General features: G+C 39.2%; 1 protein-coding gene across 3 annotated transcripts in view; it reads right to left on the bottom strand.

Moving 5' to 3' along the window:
• MIER1 (MIER1 transcriptional regulator) overlaps positions 1–25,401 on the bottom strand; it is a 52,492-nt gene that overhangs the window by 7,807 nt on the left and 19,284 nt on the right. For 2 of the 3 annotated variants that reach the window (XM_032771902.2, XM_032771903.2), the window contains 8 exons: positions 24,230–24,400; positions 14,869–15,001; positions 12,185–12,249; positions 9,650–9,722; positions 6,282–6,433; positions 5,198–5,279; positions 3,131–3,225; positions 709–836 (listed from right to left, as the gene is read on the bottom strand). In XM_032771902.2, coding sequence (XP_032627793.1) covers positions 709–836; positions 3,131–3,225; positions 5,198–5,279; positions 6,282–6,433; positions 9,650–9,722; positions 12,185–12,249; positions 14,869–15,001; positions 24,230–24,400 — 899 coding nt within the window. The remainder of the gene's footprint in view (positions 1–708; positions 837–3,130; positions 3,226–5,197; positions 5,280–6,281; positions 6,434–9,649; positions 9,723–12,184; positions 12,250–14,868; positions 15,002–24,229; positions 24,401–25,401) is intronic. The other variant, XM_032771904.2, reaches the window with a different exon arrangement.

The following is a 25,401-nucleotide window of genomic DNA, read 5'->3' as shown; positions in this document are numbered from 1 at the left end:
ATTTTGATCCTCCTGTTATTTGTCCATGAGAAATAAGGGGCCATGTATAACCTGAAGGTTGTGTATACATGGAGTCCCCGAAATAGAATGTGATGGGAGGCTGGCATACCGGGGAGGGAATACTGAGGAATACAAGGAGCTTCTGGCTGTGTGCAAAATGCGCTCAACATACAGACGCAACAAAAAGTGTGGCCATCTAGTCAAATACTGAAAATAGTTACCTGCAAACATTTAAATGTAAACAAACAGGCTCTGTCTGCGTGCGCACACTATTGTTTGTTCTCTGAATATTCAAGTGAAGAAAGTTTATTGGCATGAATGTTTGCCAAAACAAAAAATTTAAAGTAACTACTGCAGAATACTTCCAGAAAGCCAAATTAAAATTTGTGATTGTGATGGATTTGCATAAAACATCCATCAATGAATGTAACTGTAGAAATTGTGATCTGTTCAGACAATGCACAACCAGAAAACAGGCTAAATTAAATTAATTGTTCAGTGTAAATGGTTAGCCTTAATACTAACAGGTGTTCTATTTTAGCAATTACATTAAAAACTGAACTGATTGAATCTCTTCTCCTTTGGCCACTGTCCTGCTGGAAACTGAGATTATGGAGTAATCAAGTTCTTACTCTATTTTAGAAGAGAGCAATATTAAAAAAAGACTATATATCTGACATGTATGTAAGAAAAGACAGCACCGCTTACGTTACACCAGGATGGAGATTGTACTTCTTTTTCCCAAATCGGGTCTGCTGTGCAAAGAAGTCATACCGCTCTGATTTTTTCCACATGTAATAAAATGCTACACACTCACCAACTGATCTTGTTCGTACCTGTGAAAAAGGTGCCACACAAAACATTGAAAATTCAAATGTATTTTCTGCTAGAGACCATGAGATACATTATACTTTGAGAGATTCTGCATGCCGAGAGCAGACTCAAAGCATACTATGAATGATTCCCTTAAGATTTTTCAGCTTTATATGATGAGTGACAGGATAAAAGTATATAAAGTAATAAATGGTATAGAGAAGATAGATGGAGAACATTTGTTCTCCTTGTCTCCGAACACAAGAACAAGGAGATGTTCAATGAAATTAAAAAGGTGAGAAATTCAAAACCAATGAAAACCTTTCCACACAATATGTAATTAAAAACCATGTAACTTACTGACACAAGAACTTGTTGCAGCCAAGAAATTAACAGGGAATTGGTCATTGATATGTAGATCAAAAATACCCTGCGTTGTGAAAATTCATGACAAAAGTTTTGGAAAGGATGTCTAAACCACGTGTTTCAGGGTTTATGCCCATCTTTAACTATTAGACTTTAGGATGAGAGCATTGGGATGGGGGTGTGGAAAGCAGATTATCCCACATCTGCCTATAGGAGGGATTTTACACTTTCCTTGGCAGTATCTGGTGCTGGCCACTGTCAGACAGGATACTGAATCAAACCAGAGGTCCATCTAGCCCAGTATGGCAATTCTTATATAGGTGTGATATACCCTTTTAGCATAATTCAGAAATATTCTGGAAGTTACTTTTCCAGATAAAGCTAAATGCCAAATCCTGATTTTGATCAATTAAAAAGGAGTAAGTTAAACAAACATTAATTCACAATGGCAGAAAAATTCTGTGCATGTCCATATCCACACATTTCAATGACTAGTTTAGCTCAAAAAAAAACAAAACACAAGGGGCATGGGTTCACACCCACGAGCAAAATCATGGCATACTACCAGTCATGCAACTATCATGCAAATACAGCCTAAGTATCTAGGTGGGAAACAAATATTTAATAATGGGCTCTTCAATCTACCAGAGATAGGTATAACATGATTCAATGGCTGGAAGTTGAAGCTAAACAAATTCAGACCAGAAATAAGGTGTACATTTTTGACAGTGAGGGTAATTAACCGTTGGAACAATTTACCAAGGGTTGTGGTAGATTCTCCATCATTAACAATTTTTATATCAAGATTGGATGTTTTTCTAAAAGATATACCTCTAGGAACTATTTTGGGGAAGTTCCATGGCCTGTGATATACAGGAAGTCAGATTAGATGATTAAAATGGTCCCTTCTGGCCTTGGCATCTATTTCAAATAGCAGAGTACTTTATCGCAGCACTGAGCTGGAGTAAGTCCAGTGGTGACAGGAGGTGTGTGCTGCAAGAAGAGCACTCAAGTGACCAGGGGAAGCATCGGGAGCATGCTAACACAGAGGATGCCTCAAGCCTTGACGCTATTAAGGGGAATGATTTGTGAAGCAGGTTTCATGCCCCTAGGTATGACGGAGGGAACAACTTTTAGGAACCTGGAGCAGACAATGTAATGGTCAAATGCTCATTTGACTTCACATTTTACACCTGCTGAGGATCTGCCCTAGAGACTGCAGGTGAGGTGGGCAAAAACTTACAATGGAAAACTGTAGAAAGCAGATTCTGAAGCTCCCCTTTCATGGGTTTTACATATGTTCTGACACCCCTCTGGACAAAAAGCAAAATCACCATTGTGTCAGTATTCCTGCAGATTGCAGTATGAATTTTTGTTGCTTACTAGAGGGAGACTCCACCTATAATTTTATTTCCCAGTGGGTTCTGTAAAAAAGCTTTCATTACCCTCCCAGGGCTCTGAACAAAGTACACAGTCCAATCCTGAACTCAACTCCAAAATGTCCAGGTAGTCAATCAGTGGAGAAACTCAAGAATTATTACCATGTGAAAATTCCTACTAACATTGCTGTAACTACCTTGGTTGCAGCATTTCTGAAGATGCCTACCACCCTCTACAGAATCTTTAAGTTTATTTAACAAGATTATAATACATTCTGACCAGTTAACCATTAGGTGATATTGACGATAAACTCCTTTTTGTAAACAGACCCATTTGAGGCCTTGCACAATGAAATCTCGTCGTTTCAGAATTGTTTTCCCACATCCCATACGTCAGCTAACTCTTTAAGCTAATCAGAACACCCTCCTGTGATAGATCAAGTGAAAGAAGGATATGTACAGTACAGTGACTAGAAAAAAACTGATTTGGAAGGAAGTCAAAAGATATTTAATATCTTTTCAGCTACAAAAAAAGTAGGCAAATAACTTTTTTTAAAATCAATCATCCTTACCTTGTTTGCCTGAATCAAATGAAAATCCTTTCCATAGGCCTTCAGTCCTTGTTCAAAATTCCTACATTCTTCTTCTGTCCAAACAGCTAACTCTTCTGAAATAAGGAACACAAGACAGAAAACATGCTTTAAAGTGACAGCATAATGATAACAAATGGAAACTCAAAAGTCTGATACAAGAATCACTATTTAAGTTTCTTAAAGACTCAGAAGCAGAGCAGGCAAGGAGTGCTAAGAGATGAGTGCATAAAGAAAAGAACAGAAAGAACTAATTTAAAAATTTTATTAAGATGATGTTAAAAAAGTGAATGGTACAGAGTTTAAGCATAGACGTTTCTGGTCATCAGGGAAAAACATACAGACGATTGAGGGTGCAAAGTGTGGTTTAAGATTGGGTGGCATAAGGAATACATTATCTGTAATATCTCCGATTGGGGGTAAAAGGTTGATGGGTCAAAGTACAGACACTGAGATATGAGGGTATGAAGTTCATAAAGTGGCTATGTTCGGGTGTGGAGTATAATGAATGGATAGGATGATGTACTAAGACAGAGGGTAAAAAGTTAAATGAATGAAGAAACAACAACAGACAGAAGGATACAAAGGAAAGATCTGTACAAGGACAGAAAGTGCACAACGCAGTCAAAGGCGCTTCTATAGATTTAGGTTCATTTATTAAAGTTTGGAATCTTTTTCTGTCAACAAATAAGATTTAGAGCAGGGGTCGACAACCTTTCAGCAGTGGTATGCCGAGTCTTCATGTATACACTCTAATTTAAGGCTTCGCGTACCGGTAATACATTTTAACATTTTTTTAGAAGGTCTCTCTAAGTCTATAATATATATATAACCAAACTACTGTTATATGTAAAGTAAACAAAGTTTTCAAAAACTTTCAGAAGCTTTATTTAAAATTAAATTAAAATGCAGATCTTATTAGTTTAGTGCGATCCTTGCCCTTGCTTTTCCTTGCTGAGTTTTCCAGTGTCTGGTGGCACGTATTTGGATACTTTAAGCAGCACACAGGCTTCTGAGTGATCAGTTGCTAACTGGCTGGAACTCCAAATTGGCAGCTGAGGTGAGTGGAGCTGAAGGTCGTAGGGCTGAGCAGGACTGGAGGCCGGGACCCTGTCTGGCAGGGGGCCTGCACTGGAACTCCAACCAGAAACAAGGTGAGTGGGGCTGCAGCGGGGACACTGGCTGGCAAGGGGCCAGCAGCCAGAACCCCAGGGCGGTGGCAGGCCAGCCCACCCAGCTCTGGGGTTTCGGTGGTGGGCTGAGGATATCCACCTGCCCCTGCTCTAGGGTTTCAGCCGCTGGCTCCTGTCAGCCGGGGTCTCAGCCTGCTGCCAGTCTGGGGCTCCTTCCCCCAGCCCAGCAGCGGGTGCTGAGTGGGACTATTGGCAGGACCTTGGCTAGCAATGGGCCAGCAGCGTGAACTCGAGAGCGGTGGTGGGCTGAGTGGCTCAGCCCGCCCCATGTGCCATCAAAAAATCGGCTCGCATGCCATATGTTGCTGGTCCCTAATTTAGGGGCCTAATCTTTTTCTACTTTGAATTCTTGTGTATTTCACACACATTAACTTGAGTGAATTATATAAAAGTCCAGAGGCATGAATAGAGAGAATAAGCCCTCCACAATTCCTATTTTAGTTGGATGCACTAAAATTCTACATTTAGGAAGTTACAAAGTAATGAATAAAAATGTCAAGTTTTTATTCACACACTCTTCTTGTGAGTTATTGCCTAGGTACTTATATATTCATACTATACCCATCACTTCGTCCTCCAAAATCTCATTTTGGCCCTCAACTTTTAGAAGCACAGTGTCAAGCTCATATGGCTGCATTAGAAGTGAACTCTGAACATGGGGTCAGAGTTCATTAATTCCTGGATTTGAAGAAGAGCGATAATAGTGCTACAAAATACTGATGTGAAATCCTGCCGTAATTGGAGATATCTGACAGAAGCAATCAATGCCCAAATTATAATGATTTTGCCAAATTAAAGGAGGCATGGGATAAAAAAAAAACCACACAAGTACATTTAAAATTTGATGTATTCTTACCTCTGGCTGCTTTTACGTTAAATCTTAATCTTCTCAATGATTCTTCTGTATCAAAATTGCACTTAACCAATTCATACAATGCCTGGAAAGGTGAAAAACTACACATTTAATATGCGCGACTCCATATACTACTGAATTTGTGTATTGCTACAATGGTGCAATTATCAGTTACTTATTCTGAAAAGTCTACTTTCTCTAAAAATCCAGTAGAACAAATGGTTTTAAAACAGCAATATAAGTATACAGAAGACTTACAGATAACTTTTAGGTTTTACACCTCCTGGATAGCGTATGTATAACACACACTTTTCCCAACATTTCTTGTTCTAAAATATTGTATTGCAGTGTTATGTACTGTAAAAATAGTTTCCCTTCTTTATCCTAATTTATAGGACACATTTTTACAACTGATCTTTAAGATGCAGAAGTGAGGTATAGCCTATGACCACTCTGTGGCGAGACTCAGAAATGAAATTCTGATATCCCAATAAACGTGCACATGTGGTTAGTTACACCAAGAGTAACCAACCTGGGCTGGAAATTTTGTTTTTACCATACATCCTAAAGCTTAGCAAATCTGCAGGACTGGTCGTCTTGTGCTTTAAGGAATTTATGCACATTTCTTCACAGGTCCAGCTCCCCTCTCCAAAAGATGCATATTAACAAGATTTACATTGTTCTGACATGAGAATTGGACACGTGCACACATCAAAGGGCTCATCAATGCACACATTTGTCAAGTCCATGTTCTTTTGCTCCGGGCAAGAGCAGAATTTGGTTTTAGTTAGTAAAGTGCTATAAACTACAACAGGAAGATAGAGACCAGAGCTTAGGTTATTGCAGATAAAAATGTTTCTTAATGCACTTAATTTTAAAACTGAATACGCATTGTGGTATTGATTTGGGTTCTTAAACATTTGCTTTTGTTGGGGACAAGAAGGGTGGAAGCAATTCAGTTCCTCCGATGGGGATAAGAGAAAAAAGAAGCAACCTCAAATCAGATTTTGAGGTATGGGGGCAGCAAATGCAATAGTTACAATACAAATTATAACACACTATGGTCACTACAAATGCTAATACGTACCTGTTCATTGTCTTTAATATGTGATCCTTCAGGAATTGCCTCTAGTCCTTTCTCATCTCCTGTTCGCCTGGAGGCTTCGTTGAGGAATTCAATCACTTTATCTTCTGTTAAATAATCCGGATTCCACAGCAGCTGGTCATCATTTTCATACACTAAATTAAGAAAAACATAAGTGAAGCATATTCTGTAAGACTCCAACTTCTACTCAACCTCAAAGAATTGCTAGTTTAAAACACAAGAACATTGAAAATTACGTACATGACTAATGGGACAATCTGACTGGGCAGAGGACTGAGCATTATATTCATTTGAAATGTATGGTACTATCAATGCTCTTCCAAATGGTTTCTATGGTTCGCTGTTAACTATGTTAGATCATGTACATACACACACAGAATACAATGCAGTGCTGCAAAATACATTGTGCATCTAATCAGATCTGTTTCACAGGGCTTGTCTACACTGAAAACACTGCAGTGCTTCAATGAAGATACTATCTACACTGACAGGAGGGCTTCTCACATCAGCATAGGTAATCCATGTCCCAAGAGAGATGGTAGCTAAGTCAACAGGAGAATTCTGTATACACTGGGGGTTAGGTCAGTTTAACTGCATCATTCAGTGGTATGGATTTTTTACATCCCTGTGCGATGCAGTTATACCAACCTAATTTCCTAGAATTATCCCTAAATTCTAAAAATAGCCTACATGTTCTTCAGAACAACTTAGTTCTGCCCACATATTAACAACGTGCTCTCTTAACAGTAACACAATGCCGCTTAGCCTCTCTTGGTAGTGGATGTGGCCTGGGGTAAAATATGGAAATCTTTCAGTTCCCAGAGTGATTTCTCCATTTCCAAATCAAATAGCTCTGGATATCATTGTCCACCTCTGCTTGCCCATCAAGGGGATGATCTGAAGATTTTAGCAAGAAAAAAAAAACTCTCTTCATCATAGTTAAAATTCACTTTTCTGTCATGTCAGAAACAAACAGCTCTGAGCATATCCTTCACAACTTGGAGGTCCTCAGCAATGATACACTGGGAGCCCTTTTTGCCTTTTCTGTCAGTTAGTCTAACAATGAAGTTTCAAAATCAAGCAGCCATATTATCTTAGCCAGCTCTGTAATTTGCTATGCACATCTGAAGAGTAGCATTTTCTTCCCCAATGGTTTAGGAGCTTTTACACTTTTGTCCTTGGTAGTGGACCAGTAACGACTAGCCTTCTTCGAGAGGAGTAAAGAAGTTCAGCGTGTAGATAAGAAGCGTAGTCGGGAAAATAACAAATACTTTCCTGATGTCTTGTATTTTCTAAATGGACAACCTACCCTAAATTCTCAATTATTGAGGGACAATCTTCACTCATTGCTATATTTGCTTTCCACAACCAACTCTCTGTACAACTTTTCATGAGTGATGTACCCAAATACTTGGATGCTAATATCTAAACTGTATTTTTTAATTTATCCACCTAAATTTGGGTTATTACCAATTATGCACTATATGTATTTTATGACTTTAAAAACAAACTTTGTATTTGTGGATCATCTAAGCACTATATCCAGATGTACAAAGATACTTCTCTTAACCTGTGTATTATATAATTTAATGTTAGCTTTAATAACATTTTTAAATCTACTCAAGTTCCCTCAGAGACCTGGGTCAGATCTTTCACTGAATAAATTTTCCTAGTGCCAAGGGATTCGACACCAACATAATCCGCTCTTCCATTGTCCAGGTACCCAAGGGTGAAACATGAAACAAACATCAGACACCAAAACACGACTGGAGCTACATTGATCATGATGTTAACTAAACTCACCTACCTCATGTCTTCATTACTTATTTTTCCTGGGCTCTGCTCAGCTCAGGGCAAAAGTGTTTGCCTTACGAGACACAGATGCAGAGTCCCTAAGTATAAACTCTTTCAATTAACAACACAGGAGTCAATAAAATTGGATTGGGATATCCACAGAGAACGTGATAGACGTGTGTGTGTGGTGGTGGGGCAGGAGGAGAGAGACGAGGCCTGCATAATCACTTCAAGGAGCTGGAACTTGTAGACTCAGTTTCAGTGGGAACAGTTAATAAAGGCCCCACAAAGAGATAATTTATAAATATCCATCTCCCTGAGAGAAAATAGGTAGCTAGTGTGTTCATCCTCCACAGACACTGTGCAGTTACAGGAGGGACCTGGCTTAAAGGTAGCAGATTGGCCTGTATTCCCAAACAGAGAGGGGACCCAAGAACTAAAAGGTATACAAAACTGCCAATATGTAAGCTGCAGCACTTATGTACCAAGGCATATGCATCACAGACTGGAAATCCATACAGGAAGAGTTCAAAGAATAAATTATACCAAACTGCATTTGTTATGAAATCTTCACGGAAACAGAGTAAGTCATTAAGCTATTATGTTCAGACAAGTGCTAAATTTTCTAGATGGTCACAATAATGTAATCTACCCAAAATTACAAATGTTTATATTAGCAGTACATAATAAGTTATACTTTAAGAACAAGATCTCATCAGCTGAGAGTCAAAGGGTACGACTGCACATTGTCAGCCTCATTTATTTTCCCATTGTAAATGTCAACACTAGTCCAATTTGAGGCCCATGAATAAAGGTTTCATCCAAATACAGTGGGTGGAGAAGGAAAAAGTACAGAACAAAAATTATACCAGCACTAGTGTAACAACAATTTAGTGAAACTTTAATTCCCCCGCCCTCCCCAAACAGTCTGTGTCCATGACTCATATTTTCAGTTCTCAAACCAGTGACTGGATGCAAGGCATGAAAAGCTGGTTTTTGTAGGCTTCTGCAGTGAAAAAAAAACCTATATAGTTTTATTACAGGAGGCCACAAGTCATTTTCAGTACAGTAAACTAATAAGAATGGATGAATCAGCAGCAAATTACAAGTATACCTTGTTGAATTTCAGAGAAATACAGAGTTCAAGCTCTATGTTAGATACCTACCAGATAAAGAAAGGAGCACCAAAAGTAGTTTCTCCACAGCTAGTAGCATATACTTCATCTTTTAGTGCATTAATATTTAAAATAGATTTATTCCTTCCAGTGACATTTTTTAATAGCAAGAGCAACTACCACACCATTATAGCTAGAGATGCATTATGGCTTCCATTTTAAACCCAGATTCATTTATCTGGAACTTTCAACCTATCTAGCTGTAATTTTTTGGACTTGATCTCTGCCTGATTTTTTTTTAATTCAAGCAAAGAAAGATCTGCCATTTCAATTAATAGCATTTAATTTTTTCTAAGATGCCCTGTCTGAAATCCGCCCTCAAACTTTAGTACAGAAATTCGAACAAATCATTTCAGAAACGCTGACAGCATCAAAGCTCACCTTTCTCATTCTCCTTGTATTTGCATATGCCAGCTGGAATTTCAGCTTGAAACATAGAACCCACCATGATTTCCTGTTTTAAAAACAAACAAAATATTATTTTATATATACACACACACACACACAATGCATTTGACAGTCTTATTTGTTTTCTATAGAATGAAAGAGTGACAATATCCTTTTAAGCACTAAAAAGTCCTGCCACCAATAACCTACAAAATGTGTGACAAAAACTAATAGGAATTAAAAAAAAACAATATGGAAATTTACTTTTTGTCTATGAGGCTTTCATAGGGTATTAAAAGAAACATACAATAACACTAAAGCTGTTCATTTTTAACTGTTGGGAAAATCAGGAGAGGAAGCAGATAGATAATTTATAAAACTCAAAGTTATCATGAGTTAAAACAAACTTCAATCCTTTTCCTCTATTTTGGGAATTAAAACCCTTCACATTGTGCAGAAAATGTATTATGGTTATTTACTTTATGTGGCATAATTGGCAGAGGAAAAAGAAAAGTAAATATGCATTTTTCTACATCTACTTATTGAGATTAAAAACAATTACATGTACTTCATATAATGCTTAGGTTGTATTAAAGCACCCCATCTGTAATGATAATTAGAACAAAGATAGCAATTATTTCAGTGTGATTTCTCACTTAAATCACAGAATTTATTTCACTAAATGAAGTTATGTTCTCCTGATCGGTCAGATGGAGACTGATGGATATAGAGCTGCTCTGTGATAATACTGTATGTGACATGGTTATCGGGATTTCACAGTATGAATATGTTGGTTTAGTTTAATAGCAGGCTGCTGGAAAATACAAGCAGGAAGTGAAACAATAGTATACTAAGAGGAGGCCCCGAGATATAAACCTTGGTATCAGAGGCCTGGTATGAGGCCCAAGGCCTGAACTAAAGTAACGGTCAAGACTTTTCTAACATAAAGCAAAGTTAAGCTGTGAGCCGGAGGCAGGCCCTGCTCACAGAAGCTGGCAAGGAAAGGGCTGATGCTGCAAAAAGAGACATATCTAAAGGCACTGGACACCAGATATCAGAACATTCGCATACTTGTACACTCTACACAGATAACAAGGAACAGGCTGATCCATCCCAATGACAGGGCCAAAAAGGTAATATGATGAATAGAGTTGTTTTGTTTGAACCAACATGTAAAAGGTGAGAGGCGGCACCTTACTACGTAGAGGGGTTGTACCTTGCTACGAAGAGGGGTTGCACCTCAATACGTCAGGAGTGATGTGTAACTTGTTTGTACCTCTGTATAAAGAATGCACCTCTGAGTGGATGTCTTGGTCCAGCCTAGGGGGCAATGGAAAGTCCCACCACTGACTGAGATGAGTCCATTGTCAGGCAGCATGTATGTACTAGCTAGCAGCACCTTAGCAGCATCTTGACTTCTATGCCACGGAAAGCTGGAGACTGCTTCTCTTCAACAGTAAACCTGGTCCGACGTGCCTTCGTACCTTACTAGAGGCTGTGGTCATTGAGGTGTCTCTCAGGGTCTGCTGTGCCAACTATCTGTGCAGAGCCGGAGCAGCACACAGAAAGAACACACGCACGCAGCCAACTGATATCAACATTGAACAGAGGAGAGTACCACACCGGGAGCATCCGACAACAAATAGCTCAAGATACACTACTCAGTAAATGTTTCAGCATGGTTAAAACACAAGGCCTGAGCTACAACTGAAGATCCTACCTCTAGGTTACAGCCTAAGTTACAGAGACACAGCTAGGGGCCAACAGATCAAAGAGACTATAATACTGTGTTCAGAGATCAGCGAAGCTGTTGCCAAGAAGCTATTTGGACTGAAATCCCTCTCCACCCCTCACGGGACGTCCGAAGAGGTAGGCCTCCCTGGGTCACCACACCGATGGTAAATCTTAAAGTAAGAAACATGCATGTAGACTGTTTTAAAATCCTTCTTCTCGTGTTATGCTTTATTTCTACTGCTAAGATTAAACAACACTTCGGTTTGAGAAGACTGATCACTGGTAAAAAGGAACCAAACTCTGCAAAAGAACTGCAGGTGTCAAACCCAGTCAGACATACTGGGCTAAGCACAGCCTGGACTCCAGGCAAGGAAGTCAGAATGGGGGAAATCTAAAAAACGGAGGCTACTCCTATGCAAAGCAGTCCTTGTCCCTGAAGGGAGTGAAAATAACCACGAACTTCAGAAAATAGACCGCAAAGAGAAAGCGAAGTTTAAAAAGTTTAACTTGGCAGTATTTGTATTTTACCTGCAAAAGTATTATGAAATAATTTATTGAAAACAAACTAAAGATGACAAGCTGGTGGTTTTAGTTAAATCAGATGATCTTTTCCACCTCCTGGATAAACTGAAAATTAGCAAAAAGAAGCCTGTGTACAGGAATTAATTCCAGTGAACTCTTATTTCCTGTCTCCTTCTGCCGATAGGATACAATGCTGACTTATGGTTGGAATAACCAACAGTACACTACATTTAATAAAGATATATCCTTAACAGCAAGTCCTCAAATGTTTACCTTCTTCCAGTCTTCTGAAGGAATATAATCTTCATCTTCCTCAGATTCTTCTTCTATTTCACTGTCTATAAAGAAATTTTTCAGACATTATTTACATGGGAAGTACTACCATAAATCCTGTTCAGGCCAACATTATATGTCAGTAAAGTATGCCTTGAGACAGACTGCTCAAAGCCACTGCTGGCTGTGACGTCACAACCACCTTTCTGTGAATGAACATACAGCTGGTATCTCACCAAGGAGTAAAACAGGAGACCACCACAACTTGGTCTGTTTTCCAGTTGAAAGGCATCCCATTGTGCCTTAGAAGAAAAAAACAGCTAATGTGCTTACCCAGAGTGGTTAAATATCCTGTTAATTGGAAAAACAGCAAACAGGAAGAAGGTCGTACGTTTTTAAGATGCAAGTAAACGAACAGTTTATCCATTTTTGGGCCTCACCATTAGACTTAATTCCCCTTCATCCAACTCTACCTGTATAGGCAGACAACATTCCAATTGACCAGGTACAGCTGTTTTCTGCAGGCATGCCAGTGTCTTCAATGATTACACTGAACACCAGATTCTCCTTACTTTCAACATAACTAGCAGGCTTCTAGGCTAGTCACCCTCATTTCATTTCAGATCCTGCATCCATCACTGTCTTTTCTCATCCTTACAGCAACACTGGCACCACTGCTAGCCTCTGTTGAACTGTTTGTACACTAGAGCACAACATGTGGGTCACTCCAAATCCAGCTGTTACATACTCAGGCAATGGCATTTAAAATTGCTGGACTTCACAGCGTGCTCAGCTCAGAATATGCACTGAGAAAGCATATTCCTTAATACCTGTGACATTCAGTACTTGCATTTGCTATAGTGAATTTAACATTTAGGGGTCCTTAAGTCAGGATGTGTGTCTCTACGGAATGTTGGATAACAGTCTGTATTAGGAACTATCATTTGCCTCGTGTTGAACGTAGCCACATTAATGTCAGCACGTGAGGATCAGGTAGCAGAAAGATAGATCCTTTTATTAAATGCAAATCAGCGCTCTGTTAAACACTGGCAGAGGAACTAAAAGCTAACCTAGGACATTTGTGTTAGATAAACATTAAAAGCAGAATGTTACTCAGACTGTAAGCTCTTTGGGGCAACGGCTGTCTTTTTCTGCTGTTTATTGTGTGTCGAGCACAAGTCCTGGTTCATGACAGGCTCCTAGGTGCTACCGCAATCCAAATAATAAACTTGAAAATGACATTTCTAATGACATAACTAGTGATGCAGATGTGAAGAATTTTAAATGTTAATTTCCTTTATTTTAAAGCCCTGGGTATATGGAACTATAAGCAACCTTTATCTATAAGGTGATAATGTTTGTTGTAAACTCCAAATACCAGGAATGATACATTTTACCTTCCTCTGGTATAAACGGCTACCCCACACAGTGAAATATGTGGTTGTCCAAATGACTTGGCTGGTAATACCAGATGCTACTCATTAGGAGAATGCAGGTTTGAGACCCAGATGAGTAATATTAAAATAGCAGTGAGGGCTAAAGGGAGGGTTACATAACATTAGATCAGCAGTTCTAAGTGCCTGCAAGAGTGAATTTTAAGCACAGTTAAGAAACAGACACATGAACGAAGAGTGGAAGTATGGAGCAGAGAAATGGTAGCATTGAAAATGACATTGTCAAGATAAATATTTTAAAAGCAAATTTCCTTCTCTGTATTGCTATCTCCACCGCAGTTTATTAAAACCTGAAATAATTTTTTAAATCTATTTTAGTTTGATTATTTTTATTCATTTTTCCGTTACTGAGATTAGACAAAAAAAACTGTTTTACTTTTGTTTCTTGTCAATTTCATTTTCTAGTTCTCACTCACCAAGACATGGGTCTCAAAGTTTTTCATGGAGTAGACCACAACTTAACGGATACTGTCTTGTGGACCAGCACCTCTCTCATTTATAATTTAGTCTGCATGTAGCAACTACAGCAATTGCTTACTTGGAATATTTATATAAGAAAACAAAATATGCTATGGTCTTTTTAGGGTGAATTAGCTATTGAAAATAAGGAGGTGAGCCAGCACCCTGCAGCCAGCCAACTCTTCTTGGACCATCAGCAGTGCTCCACAGACCACAGCTGGGGAAACACTACAGTTGAGCAATACAGCAATGCAAGGTTACAAACACTGCAGGGAGTATTCATACTGATCCTTCAAGCAGGTCCACATGGGAAGACCACTGAAGTTACTGGGGCTTCAAGGTGTAGAGGCTTGCCCAGGTGGACCTATTTGCAGGACTGGGGACTACGTTTCCACTGAAATGTTAAGAAGTTATTGATAGCATTTCCATCAGCCTTAGGTTTTGCTTTTCTTTTTAAATTGTACACCAGATTTAATTCTACACTTTTCCTTTAATAAAACAAATATACAAAGTCCATGACGTGTTTAAAAAAAAAAAAAAAAAAAAAAAAAAAGAGGCTTTATCATATGCTAAGGAGAGTGGACAACAAAAAAAAGCCTATGTCTAAGCGAACTGATAATAAAGAACAGCAGTGGGAGAAGAAAAGAGATCTGACAAACACTTCTAAGCTGTAAGATGTAGATTTTTTTAGTAACTCAATTTCATTAATTCTAGATCTTAATAAAGTTATGACAATTTAGATGATGGTGCATAGTACTAAACAGCACATACTTGCATCAAAATATTTACATCGACGTGGATGAATTATCTCCTGTGGATCTTGAGAAGCAACAGATGGTGCTGGGTCATCATTGGAGGATTGTGTCTCATCCTCCTGACCTGATGAATCCTTTATGGTCTCCTCCTTAAATACAATAAAGCAAACAGGAGACCATTTACACCTTCTGCATTAGAAATCATCTCTCTTTTTTGATAATATTTTATTTATATTTCCAGAAATTTCAAACAAAAGAGGCTGTTGTACACAAAGTATAGGCTGTAGTGTTGCAAATGACAGGTACTGGCTGTGGACAGCCACAAAGATTGTTTAGATGCATTACACAGCATTGATATAGATTTTGAAAAAATATTTTAAGCAGGTCAGGTTTAACATTAAGTTTTAGATGAGCTAACCAGACAATCACTGTATCTAGTTTTTCCAGCATGGAAATTTAGGGTTAAAGTTTTATACCACGAGCAACAATAAGTACTGTCACACTTACGTGAAGTATCCTATACCTAAACAGGCTTTGAGCAGGGATGGGGATATGTTGGATTTCCATTACTGAGAAATTCTGTGTTTCACTAGGAGCAATTCTGGGTGTACAGACCTAATTTTTTGTTAAGCTGTTTGTAGGGATATGCAACTTGCGGATCTTCGAACCAAAGGATAGGTCAATTTCACAATCTTATTCATGTGAAACACTAGCTTTTCACAACATTCTCATACTGGGCACTCAAAGTGTGTCAGTGAACCTACAGATAAACACTGAATGGTACAAACTGCCTTCACCTTTAAGTAGTGAGGTTTTTTTATGTTTGATGGAGTAAGTTATATGCAATAAGCTAAAAAAATTGAAATTATAAAGGCAGAGTTCTTTACAGCTCTATTGCACTTAAAGTATACCCCTATCTTTAAAATCATTCCCCCAGAATTTTGGATGGTCTTTTAATATCAGGATTAGGAAACACTGGATAATCATTTCTAATCACATGGAAGGCTACAGCTACATTACCAGCTAGGGATGAGATTCCCAGCTCGCATATACATACAGAGAGCTGGCATGAGTAAAAAATAGTGTCATAGCCACAGCAGCACGGCTCAGCCATGCCAAGTATAAACCTGCTTGAACCTCATGTGGGCATGTACTTGGCCCAGATAAGATGTGCTGTTGTCCATGCTACTGCAGATATGCTGTTATTTATACTTGCGCTAAGCATGTGTATGTGAGCTGGGAATCACACTTCTACCTTGTAATGTAGATGTAGTCAAAAAAAAGTTACTCTTCAAGGTGTGAGGTGTCATAAAAACCTTCAATAATTAGATTTCACCTCACAAGAAAAACATACCAGCATACTCCAATTCTAACATCACTGAGTTAAGTAAAAATGGTAAAAAGATCAAATATTAAAAGAACAGATGCTATACAGAAATGAAACCATCATAGTGGGAGATATTAGAATTAAAGAAAGTTACATGAGAATGGTTAAAAAAATGAGTTAGTGGATTGATTTATGCATTTGGTGAAGATCACTAATGCAACTTGCTCAAACTTATTTGTTGCAACATCTCAGACATATTATACACATCCTGTATGCTTTCAGTGATAAAGCAGAATATAAGCTGCAAGTTTAATAAACAGGAAATCAAAAACAGTCCAAATGCAATACAGCCAAATCAATGGTTCCATAGGAACTTTTTATTTTTTAATTTATTGTCATTTCTTTTAAATTCCCACCCTCTACGTTGCACTAGATACACCCTCCACCTTTGTTTTCTATGGCTTTGTTTGCTTCCTTAAGTACAATATCCGTATCTTAAAAAAATTCTCTCTCTGAGTTATTCAACTTGCACAGACTTTGCAATTTTTACCGGGGAGCTTTTAAATCACAAGAACAAACTTTCATGCTTTAAAGAGCTGCTCATGTACTCAACACATTTCATCCAAAGGCTCCAAACCTGTAAACTGATACATGTGGGCAAGAGCCCCATTGATACAAGGCATGGAAGTGTCAATAGAATATTGACGAGTGTTCAGAAGGTCCAGCCACACACGAGCTTGCAGAGTTGGGGCTCTATTCAGCATGAAACTTACAAATGGTCAGAACTTTGATAGGTTATAACAAAAAATTGAGGTTGACATAAGGCACTGATGCTCCTTAAGAAGCAAGAAAATGCCATGTTTTGGCCATTTTTGCTATACTCCTATTTTTAGAAATATAGTTAGAATTTTACAACATAATTTAATCTTTTAACTAAAAATTGCTGCTAGGATTTCACTCATATGTTGAGCAGAGACCCAACATGTAAGAGTTTGTGTTAAAGAGCACTATACTTTGCTCATCCAAACATTCAAGGCAAGCGGCCTACTGTAATGTGTCCTAGCGTGTATCAGGGCCTGCTCAAGATTTTTTGCCGCCCCAAGCAAAAACACACACGCCACACTGCAAAGTCCAGACTGCTGCTCCTGAAATTGTGCCACCACAAGTATGGTCTTGGTTTGCTGGTGCCTAGAGCTGGTCCTGGCGTATATAAACTTTTATTTGCTTTATCTTAAATGGGATTTACATTACAGGATCTCATAAACAGCTGCGTCCTTAGCATGTCCTTAGGTCTAGACAAAAGTAAAGGCAACCTTTTAATTAGAGAACTGGCAATTTGTGCAAGAACTAATTTCTTGCTGTGGTAAGGGGGCTAACCTTTCTAACTTGTGAACATGTAGATTTTTAAGCAGTAGCACTATGTACAAATCCATATTAAAAAGAACACAATTAGATACCAACTCAAATTCTAAGCAGGTGACAGATCAGTGTGTAACCCTTCATTCTTAAAGGTATCAGCATTAAAGTACTCTACCAGCTAGGGGAATCATGAATTGCTGATCACCACTTTATTAAAGTAGGTAAATTAGCCAGAAAGGGGAGCAAATAGACTCATAGACTCATAGGTCAGAAGGGACCAACATGATTATCTAGTCTGACCTCCTGCATAAAGCAGGCCACAGAACCCTACCCATCCACTTTTATAACAACCCCTAACCATTGAAGTCCTCAAAATTGTGGTTTGAAGACCTCAAGCTGCAGAGAAATCACGCAGCAGGACGCCATGCCCACGCTGCAGGGAAGCGAAAACCTCCAGGGCCCCTCTGCCAATCGCCCTGGAGAAAAATTCCTTCCCCGACCCCAAATATGGCGATCAGCTAAACCCTGAGGCATGTGGGCAAGACTCACCAGCCAGCACCCAGGAAAGATTCTCTGCAGTAACTCAGTTCCATCCCATCCAACATCCCTCAACAGACCATTGACCAGACTTATTCTCCTGATAATCCAAGATCAATTGCCATATTAAACTATCCCATCATATTCATCCCCTCCATTACTACTATCGAAGCTTAGTTCTTAAAGCCAAATAAGTCTTTTGCCCCCACTACTTCCCTCGGAGGCTGTTCCAGAACGTTCACTCCCTAATGGTTAGGAAACCTTATCTAATTTCAGTTTAAACTTCCTAATATCCAGTTTGTGTACCATTTGTCCTTGTGCCTACAATTAGTACTAAGCTTAAATAATTCCTCTCCCTCCCCTAACGTTAATCCCCCTTGATATATTTATATTAGAGCAAGCATATCGCCCCGCTGCCTTCTTTTGGCCAGGCTAAACAAGCCAAGCTCTTTGGTCTCCTTTCATAAGCAGTTTTCCATCTCATGATGAGTTATTGAAGTCCTCAAAATTGTGGTTGAAGACCTCAAGCTGCAGAGAAATCCACCAGCAAGCGACCCATGCCCCACGCTGCAGGGAAGGCGAAAACCTCCAGGGCCTTGCCAATCGCCCTGGAGAAAAATTCCTTCCGACCCCAAGATATGCGATCAGCTAAACCCTGAGATCTGTGGGCAAGACTCACAGCCAGCACCCAGGAAAGATTCTCTGCAGTCAACTCAGTTCCATCCCATCCAACATCCCCTCAACAGACCTTGCCACAGACTCATACTCCTGGATAATCCAAGATCAATTGCCCATATTAAACTATCCCATATTCATCCCCTCCATTTACTTATGAACTTAGTCTTAAAGCAAATAGTCTTTGCCCCCACTTTCGCCTCGGAGGCTGTTCCAGAACGTTCACTCCCTAATGGTATAAACCCTTATCTAACTTTCAGTTTAAATTTCCTAATATCCAGTTTGTACCATTTCTGTCCTTGTGCCTACAATTAGTACTTAAGCTGTAAATAATTCCTCTCTCGCCTAACTGTTAACCCCCTGATATATTATATAGAGCAAGCATATCGCCCCGCTGCCTTCTTTTGCCAGGCTAAACAAGCCAAGCTTCTTATGGTCTCCTTTCATAAGGCAGTTTTCCATTTCTCTGGCATCATCTAGAGCCCGCTCTGAACCTGTTCCATTTGATCTATCCTTCTATAAAACCATGGGACACGAGAACTGCACACATATGTCCAGGGTGGGTCTCCCAGCGCCTTCTATAACAGTACTAACTCTCCTTATTCTTGCTGGAATACCTCGCGCTGATGGCACCCTAAACCGCATTTGCTTTTTTACGGCCATATCGCATTGGCGGTCATGTCATCCTGTGCTATCAACAATACCAGGTCCTTCTCCTCCGTGCCTCCAACTGGATGCGTCGCCCAATGTTATATCTAAAATTCTTATTATTAATCCCTAAGTGCAGATGACCTTGCACTTTTCACTATTATATTTCATCCCTTTACTATTACTCCGTTTACAAGGGGTGTCCAGATTCTCTGTATAGTATCCCGGTCCTTCTCCGTTGTTAGCAATACCCCGCAGTGTGTGTGGTCAATCCGCAAACTTTACTTAGCACATTCCCGCTCCTTTGTGCCAAGGTCAGTTAATAACAAGGTTTAAATAAGATCGGTTCCCAAAACCGATCCTGAGGGACTGCATAGTAACATCCTGTCCAGCCTGACGTTCACACCTTCGTAATGACCCAGTGGGTCTCCCCTTTAACCAGTTCTTATCCCCTTACAACTTTCGTATTCATCCCCATCTCTTTCAATTTCACTAAAACATTCCCCCATGCGGAACCGTGTCAACGGCCCTTACTGAAGTCGAGGTAACTTAAATCTACCGCATTCCTGTTCTAAGTAATCCGTCCACCTTCTCAAAGAAGGAGATCAGGTTTGGTTTGGCACCGATCTACCTTTTACAATCCATCAAGGTGTTGCAAAAATGTCCTCCCAATATACTCCATGTTCTGACCTCACTAAGGTAGCTTCCCCTGCTAATCCCGCCTTTCTTCCACTCCCTGTAAGCTTTCTGCTTTTTCCTAATCCCCTCTCTGAGATGCTTGCTCATCCAGCTTGGCCTACAACTCCTGGCCATGGTTTTTTCCCCCCTTTCTTGGGATGCAGTCTTCCGACAGTTTCTGAAGCTGCGACTTAAAGTAATTCCAGGCCTCCTCCGCATTTAAATCCACAAGTTCCTCTGTCCAATCCACTTCCCTTACTAATTTCCTTAACTCTTTAAGAGTACATCATTCAATTAACGATACTTTGAAGGAGTGTAATCATAGTTCAAAAGCTGAGAAAAACTATGCCTCCTTGACTGTATGGGGTTAGTATGTGTAAGGTTAGAGTCAGAGTTGATGGCCAGAAGGGACCACCAGATCAACTAGTTTGACCTGTTGTGTATCACAGGACACCAACACCTCATCCACATACTAAACCCAAGAGCTGAAATTAGACCAAAGCAATCAACAGTAGACCAAAGATTCATCATGTATTTTATTGACCTCCTGATATGATTGACTGTGGTGATTTGATCAACTGTACATCTCATTTCATGTTGTTAATATCTTGATTAATCAATTCAACCTCAACTGTAGCCTTAGATTTAATCATTGTATTGTTCCATCCTGTTTGTTTAGGAAAACTATATTAATTTAGCCAGTGATATGTTGATTTAAATTATATTTGCTTTCACATGATCTTAATAGAATCCATAAATCATACCAAGTTGGTTTCTCTTTCAAAACAGCAAGAAGGATAAATAACCTCAAAGGCACAGGTGACCATGGCCATCATTTATATTTCATTACCCTGTACACCTATCGTGCAACCTTGTGAGTCACTTAATCTGTCTATTTTAGTGTCCATTTCTATAAAATGGGTAAGATAGATCCTCAGTTCTGAGTACTATAATAAACAGTACATTATTTATATTAAGGACAATATTTCCTTTTCCAATCCATACTAAGCTTCCTAATGTCCCTTGATCCTTTTGGTATAACTATACAAAGGATTTTATATTACTACTGTAATACTGTAAGATTATATATGTTTTAAAAGTCTACCAACAACGGCCAAGTTATAATTATGTCATGACAGTACAGAAGAAATCAAAACCAGAATAATTACAACTATAGTTAAAGGCAGGGTCTGGAGACCTACAAGCAGAAAAATGCCTGCTAAAATAAAAGATGCTTGTTTATCTTAAGAGTTCATAGGATTGCATTTTAAAGAGGCCATGATTATAATGGTATATTCTCATAAAATATTTGAGCAATCATTTATTTTTAATTATTTATTATACAGGAACAATCACTGTCAGTCTTTAATGTCAGTCAAAAGTCATTTAAAATGGTTAATTTAAAAAGTTCAGGCAATCTGCAACCATCATGGGATGACTCTTTATTTCAGTACCACCCCTCATCAATTAAATAACTATTGAATTATCACATCCATAGTGATAGGCTCAAGTATATAAAATACTTTGTTTTCAGAAGAGTAAGACACTATGCTTTAAAGCCAGGGGCAGTTCCAGGCCCCAGCACGCCAAGCGTGAGGTCCACCAAAGCTGTGGGATCAGTGGACCCTCTGCAGGCAAGCTGCCAAAGGCAGCCTGCCTGCCGTGCTTGGGGAGGCAAAATCCCTAGAGCCGCCTCTGTTTAAAGCAGACTATGATCTTGTTGTGTATAACGCTACAATATATGCAATTTATAATATGTCTCTATAGCATCCAGAATTGAAGCTATACAGACGAAATACACCAAGTCTTTATGGGATTAGTAGATGTTTAGAGCTTACACCTGAACAAGTGAGCAAAGTTCAAGTAAAAGTGCCTTTTATAGGAGAACAGAAATTGCTGGACTGGGTCAGACCGCTGGGCCAACTAGACGAGTTTATGCTGGATCTCACAGGGACTAGGTATTAGATGAAACGGCAAGCAACTTAGCAGACAACAGTTATGGTTCAACATGTGTAAAAGGGCCAAAGCTCATTGGTAGTTGATCCTTAACCAAATATAACTGGATACAAAGCAAGAGGGATGAGGGGAACAACACCTACTTCAGCCCTCTGATAAAACCAACTCAGGTTTGGGCCATGTGGACCTCTTACACACACATCCATTGGCTGTACCATTTGTTGCTTCTTTTACACTTCTATTTGGAGACCTTTTGAAATCAATTCTGCAGTGTTTAAGAGTGCAGTAATCATAATAGATTTGTCTCCCAACATAGTGCAAACTATTTCTGTTTCAGTTTCTGTACCAGATGACTGGAGGATAGTTAATGCAGCATCTGTTTTTTAAAAAAGCCTCCTAAGGCAATCCTGGCAATTTCAGGCTGGTAAGCCTAACTTCAATACCAGGCAAATTGGTTGAAACTACAGTAAAACACAGAATTATCAGACACCTAGATTAACATGATTTGTTGGGGAAGAGTCAACATGGCTTTTGTAAAGGGAAATCATGCCTCATCAATCTACTAGAATTGGTCACCTAATAAATGTGGATAAGGGAGAGATGTACTTGGACTTTCAGAAAGCTTTTGACACGGTCCCTCACCAAATGCTCTTTAGCAAAGTAAGTGCTTGGAATAAGTGGGAAGATCCTCTCATGGATCAGAAACTGGTTAGAAGATAGAAAAAAAGGGTAGTAATCAATGGTCAATTTTCAGAATGGAGAGAGGTAAATAGTGGGATCCCCCAGGGATCTGTCCTGTGACCAGTGATTTTCAACATTTTCTTAAATGGTCTAGAAAAAGGGGTAAACAGTGAGGTGGCAAAATTTCCAGACAATATAAAATTACTCAAGATAGTTAAGTTGAAAACAGACTGCGAAGAGTTACAAAGGGATCTCACAAAACTGAGTGACTAGGCAACAAAATGTCAGATAAATTCAAAATGCTGATAAATGCAAAATAATGAAAATTGGAAAACAATTTGAACTATACATACAAAATCATGGAGTCTAAAAAATTAGCTGTCACCACTCAACGATCTTGGACTCACTGTGGACAGCTCTCTGAAAACATCTGCTCAATGTGCAGCGGCTGTCAAAAAAGCTAACATTAGGAACCATTAGGAAAAGAACAGATAATAAAACAGAAAATATCAAAATACCACTATATAAATCTATGCTATGCTCATACTCTGAATACTATATGCAGTTCTGATCACCCCATCTCAAAAAAAGATATATTAGAACTGAAATAGGTACAGAGAAGGGCAACAAAAATGATTAAGAGCATGGAACAGCTTCAGTAGGAGAAAAGATAAAAACGACTGGGGCTTTTCAACTTGGAAAAGAGACGACTAGAGGGGATATAATAAAGATCTATAAAATTGTGACTAGTGTGGAGAAAGTGTTATTTACTCATTCATATAATACAAGAACTGGGGATCACCCAATGAAATGAATAGGCAGTAGGCTTAAAACACACATAAGGAAGTACTACTTCTCACAATGCACAGTCAACCTGTGAAACTCATTGTCAAGGGATGTTGTGAAGGCCAAAACAATAATGGAGTTCAGAAAAGAACTAGATAAGTTCATGGAAGATAGGTCTATCAATGGCTATTAGCCAAGATGGTCAGGGATGCAACTCCATGCTCTGGGTGTCCCTAGCCTCTGCCTGCCAGAAGCTGGGAGTGGATGACAGAGGATGGATCAAATCAGTGATTGCCTGAGGGATAGCTCAGTGGTTTGAGCATTGGCCTGCTAAACCCAGGGTTATGCGTTCAATCCTTGAGGGGGCCATTTAGGGATCTGGGGCAAAAATCTGTGTGGAGACTGGTCCTGCTTTGAGCAGGGGGTTGGACTAGATGACCTCCTGAGGTCCCTTCCAACTCTAATAATATTCTATGATCTGCATTCCTTCTGAAGCACTTGGCATTGGCCACTGTCAGAAGACAGGATACTGGGATAGATGGACCACTGGTCTGACCCAGGGTGGCTGTATTTATGTTCTACTGTGGTTTGGCATCTTGTATCTCCATGAAGGGCTTTTATGAGCTATTAGTGACTGAACTAGAAGGAGCATGCAAACTAGTTCAGAATTTCAGAACATAGTACTAGACAACTGAATGGGAATTTTTTTCCAATACATACAGTCACTTACTTTGTTTTCTCCACTACACCCACTGTTGTCATCATTATCAACATCTTCATCATCTTCTCCTTCCTCTTCCTCCTCTTCCTCCTCATCTTCGTCATCTTCGTCTTCTGGGAGTGGGACTGTACCATCATAGCCATAAAGGCTAAGTAGTTCATTAATTGGCATTTCACCTTCCTGAATAACAACATCCACCAAGCAAAGTTTTGACTTCCACAAAGACATTTCACATTACACAGACCCTTCTCCACATTTTACACACAACCTAGCATGGGTAAATATTTGAGGAATGCATGTGTTAAGGCTATCTGAGCTAACATGAAAATGTGGTCATTGGGGAAAAAACTGGAAACCTTACAAATCTGGGGAAAATTACTAGCAATATAGGAATTTAAACCTGATTTTATATACATATTCCCATGCACAATACTGACTAGCAGGTCACTGTTCACACAAATAACACTCAGTTCATCATCACGGGCAAGTAATAAATACTACTCAGCACATTGTTGCACTACTTTTTAAAATGAAACTACTAAAAATTGTCTACAAATGTGCACAGTTAAAAGTAACCCTTTAAAATACACCGCTACCTCGATATAACGCAACCCAATATAACACAAATTTGGATATAATGTGGTAAAGCAGTGCTCCGGGGAGGGGGGGGGGGGGGCTGCGCACTTGGTGGGTCAAAGCAAGTTCAATATAATACAGTAAGCTTTTTTTGGCTCCCAAGGACAGCGTTATATCGAGGTAGATGTATTTGTCCATTTTTAGGTCTTTTAAACATAAAGAGGTTCTGTTCTGAAAGATGACTACATATGGCTCCTAATCTTTTTTTAATCATCATCAACAGTTGTGTCGATACACAAAGAAGCAAGGAATCCAGCTGACAATCCCTTAGCACTGTAGTGCTCCCAAAAGCAAAAAAAGTAAAAATGTATTTTATCATGAAGCCAGTAGACAGGACACAAGCAGCAGATCAGTTGAGTTACATATTCATTCTTCTTTTGAAGAACTCTGTATAGCTCGAAAGCTTGTCTCTCTCACCAGCAGTAGTCCAGTGAAAGGTATCACCTCACCCACCTTGTCTCTCTTTACTTAGGTGGATTCTCTGAGCCTGCCGTACCCCATTACACTCCAAAAAGCTTTGGGTTCTAGCAACTGTTTGCGACAAG

Source organism: Chelonoidis abingdonii, chromosome 7 (genome assembly GCF_003597395.2).
Source record: "Chelonoidis abingdonii isolate Lonesome George chromosome 7, CheloAbing_2.0, whole genome shotgun sequence".
In the NCBI taxonomy this organism is placed as follows: domain Eukaryota; kingdom Metazoa; phylum Chordata; order Testudines; family Testudinidae; genus Chelonoidis; species Chelonoidis abingdonii.
This window is presented reverse-complemented; position numbering and strand designations above follow the sequence as displayed.